Below are 20,458 nucleotides of genomic sequence, written 5' to 3'. Positions count from 1 at the left end.
CCTTGGGTTTGTGAAAGGCGCTATATAAATTGAACTTATTATTATTATTATTATTATTTCAAGTCTGTATTTCTCCAAAGCTGAAGCTTCTTCAAATTTTTCATTCCACCTTAAATGGGGCAGCAGTTATATTCTGTGACCTCTACAGGCATCTGCATGTAACTTGTCCCATTTAAGGTGGAACAGGAAATGCGAATAAGAAGCCAACTTCAGCTTCGTCGAATTTCTTAAGTCATTTGCCTCATACTTTCACCATCCAACCATCAGACACTGCTGAGATTTGGAACGCTATCAGTACCAGTTGGCCCCAGCTTCTTGTGCATATTAGACCTAGAAACCACAGCATCGTCTGGTGCAGCTGACCGAGTCAGGCGGCTCATCGGGTGGTACGGGAGGAAACAGAAGCATGGCAATCAATCTAGTGTCTATGTCAGGCTAAAGCTAACCCCAAAAGACCAGGCACTATATGTCTGCTGCCTCAAAAACACTGTGAACTACTTCAGATGTAATGGACTAGACAGAGGGATGTGATCGAGTCTCTTGCGTTTTCATTTTTATTTAAAACGTCTTATCCAAGCCCCAGCCACTCTACTAAACAGAATAATGTGGTTTGCACTGTTTGTACGTCACGTTATCTGCGGTGTATTGGTGTAACGGACGTGACAAAATATAGCCTATCAACAAAAAATGGCCATAGCAATACTGCTTGTCAGTAGACAACACTGTCAACTGGAGAACATCCTCAGAAACAGAGCACAGCTACTGTATGTGTGTACAGGCAGTATTCAAAGACACACAGTGTTCTGTGTTTCACATGAAAGGGTACAGAGCTGTGGTTAACACAGACACGCACACACAAACTCTCTCTCTGGCCCTCCAGGAGGCTCCGCACTCTCTCTGCTGAATCATTCTCAGCTTTACAGCTCACAGTCACAAGTGCCAAAATGCACATATGCATGCATAAGCATGCACAGAAAAGCACAACATGACTTCAGCTGATTTACTGCCACTTTTTTGCCCTTTGGGACATATGATTTTTGAAGTACTTCGATCATACAAACTGACAGGGCCAAGGATAGAAAACTGCTTTCGAGAGATCTTTAATGTCTTTAAAAGACTGCTAGAATGCTGCGTGTGCAACACCTGCAGAAATCAGGCATGCGCACTGCATCAGGGATGTGACTGTATCCATAAGAGTTAATGAACAGACAATCCATCAACTGCGGACAAAAAATAAACAATAAAAAAAACTCATAATACACAAACTCATAGTACAATGAGGCATAAAGCTATCATAGTATTAAACAGGGTCATATCACTGTTGTTGGAAGAAAACCTTGTATCTCCAAAATGGTAACTTTACAGGAGAAGAAAAAAACCTACTTTACTTTTAATGTAAGTCAATGGAACCAGACATTTTTCCAAGTAACTTTGGGTCGTTTCTTTTAGTCCATTTATCATGAAATTTACGTACAACGTAAAGAGTAACAGGCCTTTTCAAATTATGTCAAAAACTGAAAAACGTCAAAAATGGAGATACAAGGTTTTCTTCCGACAGCAGCGAAATGCTTCATCTTTAAACTGTTGATTTTTAAGGAGGTATTCTATTCTATATTATAGGTTTCATCTCATACCCTTTAAATTAATCTCCCGGTTTTATTTTAGATGATCAAAATGGATATAAAGCAAAATAATATCCACAAACAGTTTCCAGGTACTGGAGCAGTATCATCTACATTTTCAGATAAGTGAGTTTCAGCATTTCCTCACTGACGCGTCGTAGAGTGTGACACCATTACAGAAGTTTGTGTCACTGCTTCACCGTGACCCATGTATGCCATGTACGACTGAGATTGCATTATACTGAAAGGTAAGTATTCCTGGTGATCAGGGATGTGAGTTAGGGCACGGTATGTAACATGCAATGCGATGTTTGACAGTTCCTAGATATCACAAGGAGTCATATATACAACTTATGTAGTGTGCACCCCACTGGATGTGCTCCACGTGTATTTTTTTCATTTATTTATTTATTTATTTAAACAGCAAGTACTGTTTTTCCCCCTCGGTAACTGAATATCACCATTCAATATTGTGAAATAAAAATAAGGAATTACTAACAACTACTTGCATTGGAACTGCAAGCACATTTTTGTGCACTGTAAAGCTGAAATAGAGTCAGATTTGCCTGAACAGCTTAAGAACACTATACTAATAATGGTATGGTCTCCCTTTGCTCTCAATTCTTCTTGGCATGTATTCCAGAAGATGTTGGAAACATTCCTTTAAGATTCTGATCCATGTTGAAATGATTGCACCAATGCATCCTGCAGATTTTTCAGGTGCACTTTCATGCTGCAAAATCTCCCGTTCTACCAAATCCCAAAGGTGTTCTATTGGCTTGAGATCCGTTGACTGGGTAGGCCACTGGAGAACACTGAACTCACGGTCATGTTCATAAAACCAGTTTGAGGCAACTTGCTTTGTGACATGATGCATTTTCTACTGGAAGTAGCCAGTAGAAGATGGTAAATAGTGCCTATGAAGGGACGAACATGGGCAGCAATAATAGTCAAATAGGCTGTGGCACTGATTGGTATTAACGAGCCCAAACTGAACCAAACAACATTCCTCACATCATTACACCACCTCCACCAGCCTGGACTGTTGCCCACTGTAGCCTCAGCTTTCTCTCCTTGGCTGACAGAAGTGTAACCCGACGTGGTCTTCTGCTTTTGTAGCCCATCTGCCTTAAAGTTTGACTTCTTGTACATTCTGAGATGCTTTTCTGCTCACCACGAATGTGCAGAGTGGTTATCTGAGTTACTGTATCCTTTCTGTCAGCTTGAACCAGTCTAGCCATTCTCTGCTGACCTCTGTCACCAACAAGCCGCTTTTCAGTCTGCAGAACTGCCACTTGCTGGATGTTTTTTTTTTTTGCACAATTCTGAGTAAACTCTATGGACTGCTGTGCGCAGAAATCTCAGATCAGCAGTTAAAGAAATACTCTGGCACCAACAATCCGGGCATGGTCAAAATCACTGAGATCACATTTATTTCCTTGTTGATGGTTGATTTGAACATTACCTGAAGCCTCTGGCTTGTATCTGCATGATTTTACGCACTGCACTGCTGCCACACGATTGGCTGATTACATAATTGTGTGAATGAGCACCGTTTTTGGGCCGATACCACAGCCATCCAAGGCCGGGAGCCCTAGACATCATAACTGGCCTGTCTCTCTCTGTGTGGGCAGGATCCGATGATAGTCATGGGCATCTGTTAACTGATGTAAAGAAATACTCTGACACCAACAATCAAGCCATGATCAAAATCACCGAAATCACATTTATTCCCTTGTTGACGGTTGATTTGAACATTGCCTGAAGCCTCTGGCTTGTATCTGCATGATTTTACATGCTGCACTGCTGCCACACCACTGGTTGATTACAAATTGCATGACTGAGCACTGTTTTTGGGCCGATACCACAGCCGTCCAAAGCCGGGAGCCCTAGACAGCATTCCTGGCCTCTCTCTCTCTGGGCGTCTGTTAACTGATGTAACAGAACTGGCAGTTAGCGTTCTCCTCCGAGTGTACTGAGCTGTCCAAAGAGGTTGCTCTAGCACAGTTTGAAAAGATGCGCTGGTGCTGCAAGTATCTCAGAAGAAGCACATGCTCAGCTTCACCCTCCCAGCTTGGTAGCATCATGTGATAGGGGGCGATTTAGCTAGTGAGAAAACTGCCCAATACTACGGAGCACCTAAGGGGCCGTGGTTAGTTAATGACATTGCATTCCCTCGCAAAATATATGCTCGTCAGACAGCGAGCAAACGTAGGATCAGAGGTGCCCAACGACATTGCCTACATTAGAGCTTTGTTTTTAGCATATTTAACATTAAAAGCTGTTTCCCCAGTTTCACCAGTCTATGCTGAGTTTATTCAGCAATTGTTCTCTGCAGGCTCTGTAAATGTAGCTTTTACTGTACGAGGACACTCGATCTCAGTTTCAGTTTGCGTCACCGATAGCATAATCGTGTCTGATTTTGAGAAGCGACACGTCTTTATATTTCAATCCAAGATCAACAGAAAATTCAATGAGCTGCTTCATGTCTGAGCTTAAGCAAAGCACAGCTTTTGCAAGTGAATGCAAAACATTGCATCGTAATGGAAAACATTTGCAAGGGGACGCATTTTATTTGCAAGGGAACACAAAACATTTGCGAGGGAACGCAATGTCATTAACATTTTTTTTTTTTTTAACCATGGCCCCTTAGGGGCTCCGTACAATACTTATACTAATTTTTTTGGTCCAAAATAAAATTTCAAATATAATACTATCACTTCTGAATCGTACCAAAATAATCAAATTGAACTGTAGTGAAATTGTACATATTTGATGTCTTATCATTCACTGAACCGTTTCCTAAAGAAATCCTAATCACATCAAATCATTGTGAGCTAAACTCTCTAATGTAATTGAGTTTCAAGACTGTAAACAAGTCATTTAAACTGTTCTAGTAATTGTGATTCCCAGTGACTGTGTTCCAGTCAGAGTTGGTTCCCTTGCGTATGACGCTAACTGCTCACATATGAGAGCCCGAGAGAGCCTGGAGGAACATTCTAGCCTCACCACAAACCTCCATTAACTCAACTGGCTCTTTCCTCACACGAACACAGCATGGCAGCTCCTCAGAGCTTCAACCAAAACAGCTCCGAGCACAGAGACAGACCGAGAGTCGACGAATGCTCTGACTGATCTATGAATAAAAACTGTTACTGCAATAATGGTTAAGCACAGCTCAGTGCAATGAAATATAACCCACAGCATAAGCATAGCTTATGACTAATCAGACAGCACTGATACAACTGCAGCAATTCCCCCACAAAGCCCTCGTAAATCTCAGAGCACTTTCCATCCCACTTCCATCTCGGCTCCTCCTCTCCCCTCAGAAGTTGCTGACTTGCGGCCGAGCTGACTGATGCCGTAACTCTTTCACTAATGTGAGGAAAGGCTGTTTGGCTCCGGGTGCTTCCATGCAGCTGCATCTTCTCGTTCATCGACCAGTAATACAGATTAAAACATATGCTGAACTGTTAAAAAACCTTCACTAACTTAATTTCCAGTCAAAATGGGGATTAAATACAAGTTATTCATTTTTCTGGAGATCTTTCTGAGGAGATTAGACATAAAATAATCCACTTGAACAACGAAGAGGAAAGTCAAAGGAAAATAAGTGAAAAGCCAGGCGTCCCCAAAACAGACATGTGGACTCAAGTCATATGACGTAGACGCGAGTCTGACTCAAGTCACAAATTTGATGACTTTAGACTCGACTCTAGAAAAACGAGAAAGACTTGGGACTCGACTTAGAGTCGATTATTTTGACTAAGAGTTGAGACACAAAGCGGGAGAAACGTGGAGAGTCTGACTGCAGACGGGACTCGACACGGTCGATTATTTTTCATTGGAAAGAATTCGTTTCCTGCCGTAAATTGAATAAACAGCAACCTTGGTTTATTTTATTTCAGAAGACAAGTGAAGCGTTAGAGCTCAAGTTTGCCTCCATAAGCTGGAAACAAGCTAAATGTTGATCTTCAAATATAAAGATATAATTTTTTTTTTTTAATTAAGTTCAGTAATACTTTTAACATTCTTCTCATATGTATCGCAGTACTCTTTGTGTGTACCTGTATGCCTGTCATGGTTATCTGTGGACCAAGGACTTTGTATTTTAGTTGGAAGGGTGAAAAAATAATAACAATAAAAATAATATACAGCCATACACTGCTAACATGCTGTCATTAAAAGGCTATATTACTGTTACCATTATTCAGGCCTTAAATAAGCTGAAGAATGCAGACTGACTTGTTTAGGACTCAAAGAATTAAATTTTAAATATTAAAAATTATTAAGTATAAAGAAATTAAGTATAATTAAGTATAAACAAAATGAGACTTCCAGCAATCGTGCAAGACCTGGCAGTCCATCAAAACTGTCAGATAAACAGTAACTTTCATTCTTGAAAGAGAGGAGAAAATCAAGCTCCACTCCTGCTTCAAATCTGGAAAAATCCACAGGTGTTTCTGTCCATCCGTCCACTGTGAGACGACAACTCAGCGCTAGGGGTCTGAAAGGATGTGTAGCTGTTCAAGAAACTCTAACTGAGAAAAGGAGACGGACACATCAAACAAAAAAGCTGAACAATGGACTGACCACCCCAGAGTCCAGACCTCAACACTACTGAATGTGTTCGAGATTATTTGGATCGTGAGAAGCAGAAAATGCAATTTCTAAGACTGAATTTTGGAGGTGTGTAAAAATATCCCTGCAGATTTCTTTGAAAAACTGAAACTGAGTCTCCTTAAAAGAACGGAAGCTGTATGAACGTCAAAGCGTGAACACACGAAATACCAAAAAACTGACATATCCAGTTGTTGAGGCTTCTGTGTAATTTTCTGTTAAATAGATATTTTCCTGCTTTTTCCTGATGCTGAAAAATGGCTTCGACATAAAGGCTGTTTTGACAGGAAATTAAATTAATGAGTGGTGTTTAACTTTTGCGCAGTGCTGTATACGGATGGACCGTCCTCCATTCAGGCTGAAGGGTCATCACATCCGCTGCTGTGAAATTTTATGAACTGAACTTGGGAGGTGTGAAAATTTTCCCTGCAGATTTGCTTGAAAAACTGAAAACAAGACTTTTGAAAAGAATGGACACTGTAATAAAGGCAATGAGTGGACACACTAAATACAGGAAAAATCTATAATATTTAGACGTAGAGGCTTCTGTGTCATTCTGTTTTTTATTTATTTATATATTTATTTTTTCTGATGCTGAAAAAGGAGCAACTTATACTTAATGTCTGTTTACTGTCCACAGTACTGTATGCAATGTAAGTATAATCACCATGAACAAAACCGTGGGTCTATATCTTAAATGTATTAGCACAAGTTTTATCTTTAGCATTACGTAAGTTCTGTCAATCCAGTCTCAAAATAGATGCAAAATCACAGAAGAACAGGTTGACAAACACCTCTCAGTCCTCCCAGATGCTGGAGTGCAGTGATGTAATTTTAATGTTTTCCTGCACCCAATCAGAGTTTTGCACAACGCAGAGTTATATTGTTTTTAGCCCTGCAGGTCAACAAACCTTCTAAGCAAACATTCACAATGCTTTGACCCAACTCACGTGCCTTTCCTTCACAGTCCCCTCGTCTCGACCAAGAGAAACAAACATCAGAAAGGTCAAATTTTATTAGACCTATTGTAAAAGACACAACAGAGCAGAAATGTCATCTCATTCTTAAAGTTCAGTCTTATTGTTTGAAAAAGGAGGAAGCTACTGCAGAAAAACCAACAGACGACACAGAACAAAATTACCTTTCATGGTACAAACGCTGTCACGGCAGCGGTACTCTCATAGATCTTCAGTACCTTTAGTGGTAAAGTGTTTCCTACACACTGTACACATCCGCTGCAACTCTGCCTCGCCTCATCTTACTAACTTCAATGAAGACCTCTGCTGTATCATGTGGTGCACGATAGTTTGCAGTGCGAGGAAGTTCAGCTTTAGTCTTTCGACCCAATCGGACAAGAACATCCATGGCTCTGTTTCTCTTCTTTGAAACAACTTCTCCCCACAAATCTTTCCCAGTATCACAATATCCAATTTCTTTTTCATCCCATCACTCTTTTTGTCCTTTAGCCAAGTCCATCTAAAACAAGGGTGGTTTAACATTAACTCGTTTGATGCCTTATTCGAATACATGAATAAATAGAGAAACATTATGATGAGTTCGGATATCCATGTATTCAAATAACCCCCCTCTCTTTGTTTCAGGCCTGTGAGAAACACACAACTGCTATATATCGTTATATATCGCTGCTGTCAAAACCTTGTCTCTCCATTTTTTGCCATTTTTCAGTTTTTGACATAATTTGGAAGTGCCTGTTGTCCTTTGTGATGTGTAAATTTCATGATGAATGGACTAAAAGAAACGGCCCAAAATGATGTGGAAAAAAGTCTGGTTCCATTGACTTACATTAAAAATAAGGTATGTTTTTTCTTTCTCCTGTAAAGTTACCATTTTGGAGATACAAGGTTTTGATCCGACAGCAGCGATACACAAATATAACAACATATATACAAAGATTCCCCTGGGAAAGAGAACGTATTGTACCCTTAAAACTCATTTAAGGTACACAATTGGACCTAAAGGACCATGCTGTACCTTGGAGAGCGCATTTACAGGTGTAGTCCACTACGCACAGTGTAGTCCATTACAGGTGAATCATTATGGAGGATTAGAGTCCACTTATCTGGTTATTACAAATCACAAGAGCAAAGCCAATCTCAGCACTTGTATTCCAAAGTGTTCACAAACATCCGGATCCAGCTCCGTGTTGTTTAGCTTTCCATGTTGTCAGACACCCTCTAGAGGAGAGACGTCACACTGCCTCGGTGGATACAGCTCTGTGATCTCAACCACTTCAGAAGTGGCACACTCCACTTTCCCCACAAGCACTGCAAGGTTAGGATCAACTTACCATAAGTGAGTGCAGAGGAAGTGATGTCTACCATCGCACCCTCATGTTTGTGCTACTAAGCTTCAGCTTTAAACTTTTGACCATTAAGAGTGACTGTTCACTTAGACTGCAGAGCTCAAATTAAGATTAACCTCTTCAACTCCCTGAGACCACCTGTGGTTCCAAAACACACTTCGTCATATTCTTCATAACTTTCATATTTCATAAGCTTCATTCAAAAGGTGGGGGTCAAATAAGAGCTGTAACTGCCTCTTTCCAGTCAAATAGATGGGTGATGTAATTTTAAACCCTTATAATAAAAGAAGCTGAACTCAAAATTTTTTTGTCCACTGAAAGTCGACCCATTTTTCCACAAATCTGGGCTATAAACTATAAACAGATGGCGTCTCTTCAGTGATCTGCTCTGTAAAAATTATTTTTATAAAATAATACAAAGAGCATCTAAGATTTTTGGCTTTCAGCAGTAAATTGTAAGCATATAGCAATATGTGTGATCATAAAACACATGTTCTGTTAATCTGATGGGAGCTTTTACAAAAAAAATAAATAATAAAATAAAATTTACATTTATTTCATGCAGTTACTGAATATTTTGCCTTTACCACTTGGTCATGATGGACAAACTAAAATATACCCTGGAGAATAAGAGGTTAAATAACCAAAAAAAAGCCACTTTCCAGAAGGTAGTGACTGACGTGCGGAGAGAAAACACAAACCTTTTCCCCGGGGTCAGAAAAAGCAATATAATTTATTACACACGTGCGCATGCTACTTTGCTAAACTGAGCTGCTATTTTAGTCGCAACTCTCTTTGTCCACTTTTCAATCAGTGAGCAAACAATGGCTGAGACAGCATAATCAGAATGGCTCTTCCTGTGTCTCTGCACCGAGGCAGCGGCCAGCTGTCCTTACATGGCCACACAGCGGGTGATGGCTCACGTTGCAGGCAGGAGCCTCTAAAGGATATCCACACTCTAATGCTCAAAGTGGATCTTCTTTTTTTTGGTCCAAGTGGAATTTAAAGCTTTATATTCCGTGTCCAGACTTGAAGGAAAAAGCTCGAGATAGCCTACATGTATACATAGGGGGTTGGGGGGGGTGCATGCCTGTCTAAATGCAGACTAAAACTCTGCAAGCTTCTGCCAAGTCTCTTGAGTTTCCCTCCCCATAGTTGCCACTTGCATCGAAAGCATGGCTGCGACAGGAATAGCCTTTCAGCTTCTTAGTGGTATATCCCTAGTGGTGTATCATGACGCCATGACTAAGGAGAACGACTCACAGCCAAAGTCATTTCCTCACTATCTTAGCAGTCAAACCAGCAGTATGATAAACTCTGAGGATGAGAAACAACGACTTATATAAATAGTCAAAGTGCAAGCACAAAGCTGAACTTCTGAGCCGCCAATCACGGTCATGTTTGCCATGACCATCTTCACAAATACTAGGCAGGCACCGCTGAACAGCCAGCCAAAACTACAGCAGAGCTGAATGACCACCTGCTGTGACCAGCCGGTGCCAAATGGAGTCAAAGTACACTTTACGCTGAAAGGTTTGTGAACACCTGCTTATCCAATGCTTCTTCTGAAATCAAGGGTATTAATAGGGAGCTTGTCCCCTCTTTGCTGCAGTAAAGGCCTCTACTCTTCGGGGAAAGCTGTTGGAACATTGCTGTAAGGCTCTGATTGCATTCAGCCACGTAAGCATCACTTCCATTGCACCACAGCCCAGTACTGGGGTGGCTCATGCTGCTCCAGAGCCTCTCATTCTATACGCAGTGTTTTCTATGGAGATTCTAGAAGTTGTCTGCATGCAATTGAACACCTGTGTCTGCAAAGAGTGCAGCTTGAATTCAATCATTAGAAGGGGTGTCTGGATACTTTAGGACCTGGTGTACTTACAATATGGAGGCCACACTACTTCAATATGGTGCCCAGCCCAAAACACAGCCAGGTTTAACTTGCAGGAGAAAATTAGGAGAAAGCAGATATCTGATAAGGCTTTAAGATCATTCAGGCCATTTGAACATTACAGTCTTATACTCTTATAATAATATGACATATTCAAGTTTCCACATCTCACCTAAAATGACCCATGCTGCCCTTCAGATTAGCAGCAGCAGATCTTCAAGATTACAACACAGTGTTAAAGTACTGATTCCAATGTGGTTTGTGCATCCAATAGGGACCTCTGGGTAGCTAGAGCACTACCTTTGCGTTACATATGTTATTTACATACTGTTATTACACATTTCATGTGTTATTCATCTACTTTCTGTATGTCCTGCATTAAATATAAGGGTATACTGTCATCCAGCCTTTCAAAAACTGCTGCACTGAGCAAAATAAGCAGGCCGTCCAGCTGTGGAACAACGTTTGACCGACCAAAAACTAGCATATAATCAGTGTGTTCCATTTCAGGGGCTGCGTCCTTCGGAAGCTGCATTTGAAGGCCGATTGCGTCACAGCGGCGCGACTAGGCTGTCCCATTTCGAACGGCTCCTTCATGTGCAGCTGAGAAATGTGTCCTTCTTTTCCGTGGCATTGAAGGACCCAACAGGTGCATCCTTCGCCAGCCAACATATCCTGAGATTCACTGTGGACCGGCGAGGATTCGAGAACATGGTGGCATCAACAGAGAAGCGAACGGCGGCTGAAGAGACACTTTTAAATACAAGTTAAATATATAAATATTGGGTTTAAACTGGGGCAAACGGCTCATCAGTAGCCAGCGGTGAAGCATCTCCAGCTCTAATAAATGAAAAAATTAAACAACTAAAATCAAAGTTTCTGGCTCCATTTTTAAAGAACTTTAAAAGAACTGGACAGGAGCGGTGTTTCGTGGCGCAACGGTAAGGACGGGAACAACGGTGCTGTGACACAAACAGAAAATCCACCGTAGAGCAGACGGTCTCATTTCGGTTCAGTCTTGGCAGGTCTACGCAGCCTTCGAAGGACATGCCTTCGTAGACCACATCCTTCGAAGGATCCAGCCTCTGAATTGGGACACACTGAATGTGTAATTTGTTGTGTTATGTAATATTCGGTAGCGGATAATTGCATCCCTCTGTCTGTTCGGCTTGAGAAGTTTTACGAACTGTTTTGCATCAAAATGCTCTCCCTACAATACTCAGCATGCACTGTGCAAATACATCAAACAACCTATGGAAATCCCACCACAGCCACAAAGACATGCAGAGGCTAATAAATACAGACATGATATCTGGCTTCCTTCTGCATTAGCCGGCTACTCCCTGGCCTCATGTATGCAGAACAAAGTGCTTGTAGCTTTTCAAAAGTTCCTCCCACCTTCATGATGCCTCATCGGAGGGGGGGTTTCCTAGCCTTTACTCTAGAAAATCTCACTCTCAGGATACCGTGGCACTGCGGTAGTAGGTGAGCAAGCATGTTCACAATAGAAGCAGAAAAGCTTACGTTTTTCATTTTGGCCGGAGAGCCTCTCTAATGGCTCTGCTCCTCTTTCTCTAGGCAGTGATGCAAAGGCCAAGAGAGCAAGGCTGAGGCATAAGTGGCCAAAAAAAAAATACAACCTAACATAAAAGCACCTGGGATCCATCCGCATACAAACACATTAAGCAGACTATGCTTGCTGTTTGGTACCATACCTGCTCTATTAATACTATTCCTGCCTGCTGCGTTTCTCAAGACTTGTGTAATGAAAATCACACTGACTAATGGGAGCAGAGCATCAGGTAACGGCACACTGCATTACAGTGGACCATTAAATAACGTCATTATAAACACATGACTCTTCGAGGGTTCTTTAGGAAAGGGAACGGCTCTGTTTAGAACCACGAGCTTTATCTAAAACCATTTGCGTGCTTAAATTGCTCTGTGCATGGTGAGATAGTTCTTCACATTGAGAGAGAATATGTTGCATAAGGTTCTCCCTAGTGGCTCTATATAGCACCAAAAATGGTTCTTCTTTTGTTACAAGCTTGACATCTTAACAACAGAAGAACCCTTTTTTGCTGCTGTGTGGAACCATTTTCATCATGTTCACCATCAAGCTGAAGCACTATTTTACCATACAAAGAAATGGTACTTTGAGTGTTCATGGCTTTAAAAGGAACCATTCTCTTTACTAAAGAACCATCTTTTTAAGAGTGTAGTGACCCTGGCAGATGCAACATGAATGCAGAAGCATCTGTTGTTTTAAAAAAGCTACACAAACACTTGGGAAAACGTCTAAATGTTGTGATATAAAAACTACAAAAAATAAGAATTGATGCACACAATGACTATGATATGATACGATGAACGCTGGTTCGCCAGCACCCTCCTGCACATCAGCAGCGGGGTTAAAAATAATGTCACATGCTAAGCTCTGGTAGCCCGCCAGCTAACTTATAAAGCACCACCAAATGTGGACTGACACTTGTAAAACCACCAAGCTGAAGTCAGCTTCCTTTTCGAATTTCCCCGTTCCACCTTAAATGGTGCAGCAGTTACTCTCATGCGCCTGAGGCGCCAGCGTGTAACTGCTGCACCATTTAAGGTGGAACGGGGATATTCGAACAAGAAGCTGGCGAACATGAAGCCAACTTCACCCTCGTTGTAAAAACAGGCTTCTGTCCATGTCCTCGCCACCTTTTCAGTTTAAGAATTTATTTTAACAACTGCGTGGCGTGTTTTTGATGCTGAATGCTGTCCCTCGCTGTAGCTTCGTGGCTAACTAACCTAAGTATCCAGGCAGCCAACGTTCACGTCAGGTTCAGTAACGGTTAGTTAGCAGGCGAGCTAAGCAGTCCCCACACAACATACCTGCTCTCGGATCTTCAGAACCACCATGTTTCTTCCTCGCCGCTCGATTTCATGCAGAATTATTTACTCGTCCAGCTCTCCGTCTCTCCGAGCGAGCGGCTGCGAGGAGGCCAAGCCGCCCTGGGTTAATCTTTTCGGGTTTATTCCAGTTTCCTCTCAGCTCGGGGTCCCTCTTTGCCTCCCAGCAGTGGAACAGCGGGCTTCCACAACATTACCGCCACCGTGGGCGAGCAGTAAGGGCGGCGCTGATTGGCTAAGAGAGTGCGCGAGGTAGCAGTAAGCTAGCCGTTGGCTCGCTGAAGCGGTTACTGGGATAAGAGCGATATATCGATCATACCGGTACAACGGTATTTAGTTTCAGGGATATTTAGCGATGTATTCGAGAGAAAAATGAGTATTATATCCACGATAACATTGTGTGTCAAGTAGTTTGCAACCTGTTGTCAGGAGGGTTACCCCATCCGTGCATACAAAAGAAGTTTAAGAGCTTTAAAAAAATCATTGTTAATACATTTATTGTTACTTCATCAAGTTACAGAATTCTTAAAGGGAAATTCCATGAATTTTTCAAAAATTCAACATAATTCTATTTTTAAGATCCACTCGTACCAGCACAACACACACTAACACACCACCACCACGTCAGTGTTACTGCAGTGCTGAGAATGATCCACCACCCAAATAGTACCTGCTCTGTGAGGGTCCATGGGGGTCCTGACCACTGAAGAACAGGGTAAAAGGGGGCTAACAAAGTATGCAGAGAAACAGATGGACTACAGGACAATGAGCGTAGAAACAAGGAGGTGGTCATAATGTTATGCCTGATCGGTATAAAACGTGTTCACAGTGGTGGTGATAGGAACCAGACGTTTGAAGAGTTCAACGCCTCTAAAAACTCCCTCACAGAGAGTTATTACATGAAATACTCCGCCTGATGCCTGAGACATTGTTTTACGATAGTTTTGAGATAATGGTGTTGTGAGGAAAAACAGCACCCAAGAAAACAATTTTTTTTTTTTTTTTGTGAATTACCACTATTTTACCGTTATCAACATTACATATAAAAACTCAGACACCTGTAGGTCCACAGTCCTTTAAATAGTAAGTAAAACAGCTATATTTGCCACCACTTTAAAGCATCATGACTTGGTAACTTTCTCTGCGGTGCACGGTTTTGCATCAAAACAAAATGATTTTGCTCAAATCTCGAAGAATTATGTAGAAATGTTGAAAAATGAATGGAATTCCTCTTTAATGTGATTGGGCGACTGCACAGTGCACTAGACCATAAACTCTAGTCACACAGACGGAAAACCTCAAGCAGACTTTAAACCCCAATTATGGTCCTCAAGGAAACACTTGGTCTTCAGTACTGATAGATGTGACAGACTGTCCCTTCGGGGCACCTAAAAACAGAAGAGGTCCGACACAAAATAACTGTGACCTTTAGCTCAGAGAAAGGCCCCATAGGATTACTGACAAGATGACATTTGTAGTAAACGTTCCTGTTCAGAACATTATGTTAGACCTTGGATTACCCAAGAGCACCACTAAATAGACAGCAATATGTCGAATGCATTAAAGGGGAATTCCAGTGATTTTTCAAAATTTGCATAATTTGGTGAGATGTAAACAAAGTCATTCAGAGTAGTTTGATGTGAAATGGTTCATTTGTTGAGAAACTTCATGACTCATATATGTATGTATGTATGTGTGTATATATATATATATACATATATATATATATATATATATATACATATATATATATATATACATGTATATAAATATATAAAATTGCATCCTTCTCTATCCCATAAAAATGATTGTTCTTCAGGGGTTCTTTAGTAAAGACAATGGCTCTATACAGGCTCCATATAGAACACTCAAAGGAGCACTTGGTTCTTTGTATGGTGAGATGGTTCTTCAGATTGATGTGAAATGTGTTGTATATGTTTCTATATAGCACCAAAGAGTGTTATTTGTACAAAGTCAAGCTTGTAACAATAGAAGAACCCTTTTTGGTGCTGTATAGAACTATATATAACACATTTTCCATCAATCTGAAGAACCGTCTTACTGTGCAAAGGACCTCTTAAGCATGCAAAATAAGTGCTCATGGTTCTATGCAGAACCATTGTCTTTAAAGACCCCTTGAAGAACAATCATTTTTAAGTGTACAACACAAATACAGCCATTTTATTTACAATCCAAAATGACCAGTGAACCTACAATCATATGCAAAAATCACCCCCAGTGTGAAAACCTCAATTATTTTTAAATATATTTTGTATACTCAACAGTCACTTTAACATGTACTTCTGCAGTTTTATTAATCTTTGTGGTTGTGTTACTTATTATCAGTATATTAATTATCAGTGTACTGATAAAAATACACACAAAACTATAATTCATTAAATTAATTTTCTCTATAATAGAGCATTTTGTTTATTTACATCTTAACATTTATTGGTGCAGAAAAATATTCGGAATTCCCTTTTAAATTGCATGGCATGCACAAGCGCCACCTTGTGGTCAATTCTGAACATTTGGACCATTTCAATGTAATAAAAGGCCTCACTGAGCCAAGTACCACTCCAGGCTTACCTGGGTCAGACCAAAAGGAGCATTCATACTGTCATATTGTCCAGACCATTCTGCTTATACAGCACCTGTAAAGGGCCTGCTGGAGTAGGGGTGGGCAATATGACAGTATTTTACCATTATTGTGATAAATTGTTGCCACAATACACTTTTCTGACTGTATGAAGGATATGATCAGCACTTCTACAGCACCAAATGACTGCATGTACCATAAAAAAGACCAAAGATACCGTGTCTGTAAACAACCAGTCCATATTAACTCAATGTGCTGATTGTTTTATATCCTTTTATAATGCGACACTTATGTTTTCTGTCTTTTTTGTCATTTCCAATATACTGTGCGTACCACAATCCTGAAAATGTCTTCAAGTATAGTCAGACTGTATTTTTTGCCGTTTCACAGTATAAAGTTTATACCCATGTACACTCAGATACTCAGTCTTAAAGGAGAAGTCCACTGATTTGGCGAATTTCTGATGTATGTCAATTATTGAGATGTCAGTGAAGTCACATCTGTGTAATGGTTGGTTGTAGACAATCTTACTGACTCTATTTCTTTACAGTGGTGCTGATAGGAACCAGGGGTCGGAATGTCTACAACACAAATACAGCCGCTTTATTACTATCCAAAACCACCAGTGAATAAGTTTATATTAATTTTTCTTTGGGTGCTATTTGCCTTACAATGCCCTCCATGTACCCCTCCACCAGGAATGGATTAAAAATATAGATGTTTTAGGCCAAAATCTTCTCGCAACTATCATAAAACAATGTCTCTGGCATCAGGCGGAGTATTCATAACCATGTTATACAATAACTTCCTGTGAGGGAGCTTCAGACATCTGGTTCCTATCAGCACCACTGTGAACAGTTCTGACTGGCGAAGTTTCTCTACAGTGAATCATATCAAACCTCTCTGAATGACTTTGCTTACATATTAACTATTTAATTATTTAAACTTGCTGCTAAATGAGTGGAATTCCCCTTTAATGGAGCTAAAGTACGCTAGAAGTGAGTAGTTGTCTTGGCCTTTTCTCTAAGCCCCTCTAATCCTGGTAAACCTGTGTGGAATGTGGAAGTGCTGCAGTGGCAGTATAACAGACATGATGTTCGAGGAACAGGAACCAATGCAGTGGATGAACCAAACCACAGAATGTAATTCAGTTAACAGACAGTGCTGATAGATGTTCTTGGGGGTCAGTTTGGTCACAAACTTTCTTAAAGCGCTATACACGCAAAGGAGGATTCCACCAATTTTTAAAATTTCTGCATAATTAAATGTTTAGGATGTTATTATGACCCTTATGGTGCATCTCGCTGTTGTCAAAGGAAAACTTCATTTCTCCATTTTCTGTTTTTCAGTTTTTGACATAATTTGAAAATGCTTGTTGCTCTTTACATTGTTAGTAAATTTCATGATGAATGGACTAAAAAAAATGGCCCAAAATTACTTGGAAAGGTGTCTGGTTCCATTGACTTACATTAAAAGTAAAGTATGTTTTTTTCCTTCTCCTGTAAAGTTACCATTTTGGAGATACGAGGTTTTCTTCAGACAAAATCCATATGTCTGTTTTTGCTGTCTTGCCCTCTTGTGATTTACCTCCTCTTAGTCTATCTCACTATACTGCATCTCATCAGTAGATGGCTAACGTAAACAACTTTATCTCTTTCCTGCTGTATCTTCCTATGCTGCCTTTGAAGAATGGCAATTCAAGCCTGATTAACGAAAGGAATAAACGTTGATATTTTGCCATCTTATCTGGACTCATGGTGTTTTGGTCTGTTTTTAATACGCTGCCTGATATGAAATATTGTTTTACAATGGTTATTAAGACACAATATTGGCTTGAAACATATTTTAAAACCACAGTCATGGTAGAGGGGTACATGCAGGGTGTTGTGATGTAAATAGTCCCCAAACAAACTTATTTGTTCATACATACATCATCTAAACCGCTTATCCTTCTGGGTCACGGTGGGGTGCTGAAGCCTATCCCAGCTGTCAGTGGGCGGAAGGCAGGATGCACCCTGGACAGGTCGCCAGTCCATCGCAGGGCAGACAGACAGACACATTCACACCTAGGGGCAATTTAGCATGTCCAATTAGCTTAACTGCATGTTTTTGGACTGTGGGAGGAAACCCACGCAGACACAGGGAGAACATGCAAACTCCACACAGAAAGGACCCTGGTTGCCCGGCCGGGAATCAAACCCAGGCCGTTCTTGCTGTGAGGCAACAGCGCTACCCACTGTGCCACCATGCTGCTCTTATTTCTTCAGATTTTCAATAATTTTACCATTACATTACGTATTATACTGGGTGTAGTGTAGGATCACTGGTGGTTTTGTAAAGAATTATCAATGTAAAGAAATCAGCAAGGAGTGGTCAAGTTTCTCTAAAATGATCCATTTCACATCAAACCACTCTAAATGACTTTTACAGACATTTTGAAAATTCAGTGGACTTCCACAAGGGCTCAAATTTATCTGTGAAATGTGTATACTCACATTCTTAGCTTCATTTTTTTTATGAAGGAAAGAAAAACATTTTTATTTTTATTTCAACAGAGCAATCACTGTCACAACATGCTCTTTTTGCAGCATTTAAAAACACTAGCTGCCCTTAACATGCAAACATCCCAAGATAAACAGACCAAAAGAAAAATCATTTGGAATAAAATCTTGAATTAACCTTTTTCCTTCTTCTATAAAGTTACTGTTTCTGATCCATTTGTAGTGACGTCAACAAACTGGAGTGAAGGATACAGCATGCATCTGACTACTGAAGTTAGTTTAAAGGGCCCATATCCTACATTTTTACCTTTCTGTTTTATTCCTCTCCTCCCACATCTTGTTTCATTTCTAATGTTTGTGTGGTTTTATGCACCAAAAACAGTCATATTTAATTTTGATATGATCACTTTCCACCCTTCCTTCATCCCTCAGAATTAAACAGGTTGTTTTGCTACTATGCCTTTAAGACTGATGTATGTAAATGATCCTTGTCTGAATGGCTGCCTTGTATTGTGCCTGATTCAAGAGCACTCCAGGTTGAATACACCTTACAACTTCAAGGTAAGACAGCTGCAGACTGTATAGGTGGGTATTTGGAAATGCAGTGTTTTTTCATGAAATCACAAAAACAGTGAAAACAAAATTCCATTTATGGACTGAGGAATGTGTCCTTTATTCCAAAACAGTAAGGAAAATTTGGCTTTCCATGATACGTGCCCTTTAAAGTACACCCACTGGTGTTCAATGACGCACTAACAGCTTGTATGATCTCCACAGAAAAGCGGTGACCAGTAGAGTTTTGTTCAACCACCATGGAGCTTCATGCTGTACAACGCTGTGCAAACATATCTGCATGAACAGACCCTCCTGATGAAGCTGCTGCAGACTCAAACTATTTAATCACAGCCATTGCTTCTCCTGCTTTTCCCCTTCTCTCTATCTTATACTCATGGTCAAACCTTACTCCTCAGCACATTTTGCTCTCGTGTTATTGTTTTGCTACCTGGTGTACCCAGAGGATTGGCTCCCTTTTGATTCTCGGTTCCTCTCAAGGTTTCTTCCTCTGCTCTTGGGGAGTTTTCTATGCCACTGTCATCACCGTCTTGCTCATGGGGGCTCGGACCTGGATTTTTCTGTAAAGCTGCTTTGTGACAACACCTGTTGTAAAAAGCGCTATATAAATAAACTTTGACTTTAGAATGGGACGCTTAAGGTCACCATGCTCTTCGCCAAATGCCAGCTAGTAGGGTTTAAAGCCTTGCAGCATTGGGCTGTGGAGCAGTGGAACTGTGTTCTCTGGAGTGATGGAGCTCCATCCAATACCCTCGTGATGAGTTAGAATGATCCAGAACTGATCATCCCACATCAGTACCTGACCTCACTAATGCTCAATTCAAATCCTCACAGCAATGTTCCAACATCTACCCTGTTAGAAATAAAGGTCCTGTGCAGGTACATTTTTCATTCATCAAGGTACAAACAATGTAAATGTTCCCTCAAAGGTACAACAGTGGTTTAAAGGTCTAATTGTGAACCTTAAATATGTTTTTCCAGGTGAAAAGTACATATTTGTACCTTTTCATAAGCTAAAGTTTTAAAACAGAATAAAATAAGTCGAGACGGGGTGTGTGGAGTCAATACAACTTAAAATATGATTTCAATGGATTATGGTACAATTATGTTCCCTGACTAAAGGTACTGAGATGTACCCTTGAAGGAACCACCACAATGACATGGGGGGTACTGCCCCAGTGACAGTTTCATACCTTTATTTCTGAGAGCCTAAAGGCTTCCCAGGAAAGTAGAGGGTATTAATAGGTAATAAAGTCCCTATTAATCCCTTTCATTTCAGAAGAAATGCTGGCTCAGCAGCTGACTACAAATGTTTGGACATATAGTACAAAAGATAATTAACCAATACTAACTTTTACACCACTCTACTTGCTCAAGAACGAGGGCCTGGACATGATCACAATATACAAAAGTGGCAGGTTGGTTCTTAATGCTTAA

General features: G+C 40.6%; 1 protein-coding gene across 1 annotated transcript in view; it reads right to left on the bottom strand.

The window, feature by feature from the left end:
• Positions 1–13,555, bottom strand: part of LOC118806171 (serine/threonine-protein phosphatase 6 regulatory ankyrin repeat subunit A) — a 60,484-nt gene extending 46,929 nt beyond the window's left edge. The window contains exon 1 of the mRNA XM_036567561.1: positions 13,331–13,555. Within this exon, the coding sequence (XP_036423454.1) occupies positions 13,331–13,357 (27 nt within the window). The 5' untranslated portion in view covers positions 13,358–13,555. The remainder of the gene's footprint in view (positions 1–13,330) is intronic.
• Between the last annotated feature and the right edge of the window lie 6,903 nt (positions 13,556–20,458).

This window comes from Colossoma macropomum, unplaced genomic scaffold (genome assembly GCF_904425465.1).
Source record: "Colossoma macropomum unplaced genomic scaffold, Colossoma_macropomum, whole genome shotgun sequence".
NCBI classification, from domain to species: domain Eukaryota; kingdom Metazoa; phylum Chordata; class Actinopteri; order Characiformes; family Serrasalmidae; genus Colossoma; species Colossoma macropomum.
Note: the sequence above shows the minus strand (reverse complement) of the source record. Positions and strands in the feature narration are given on the sequence as shown.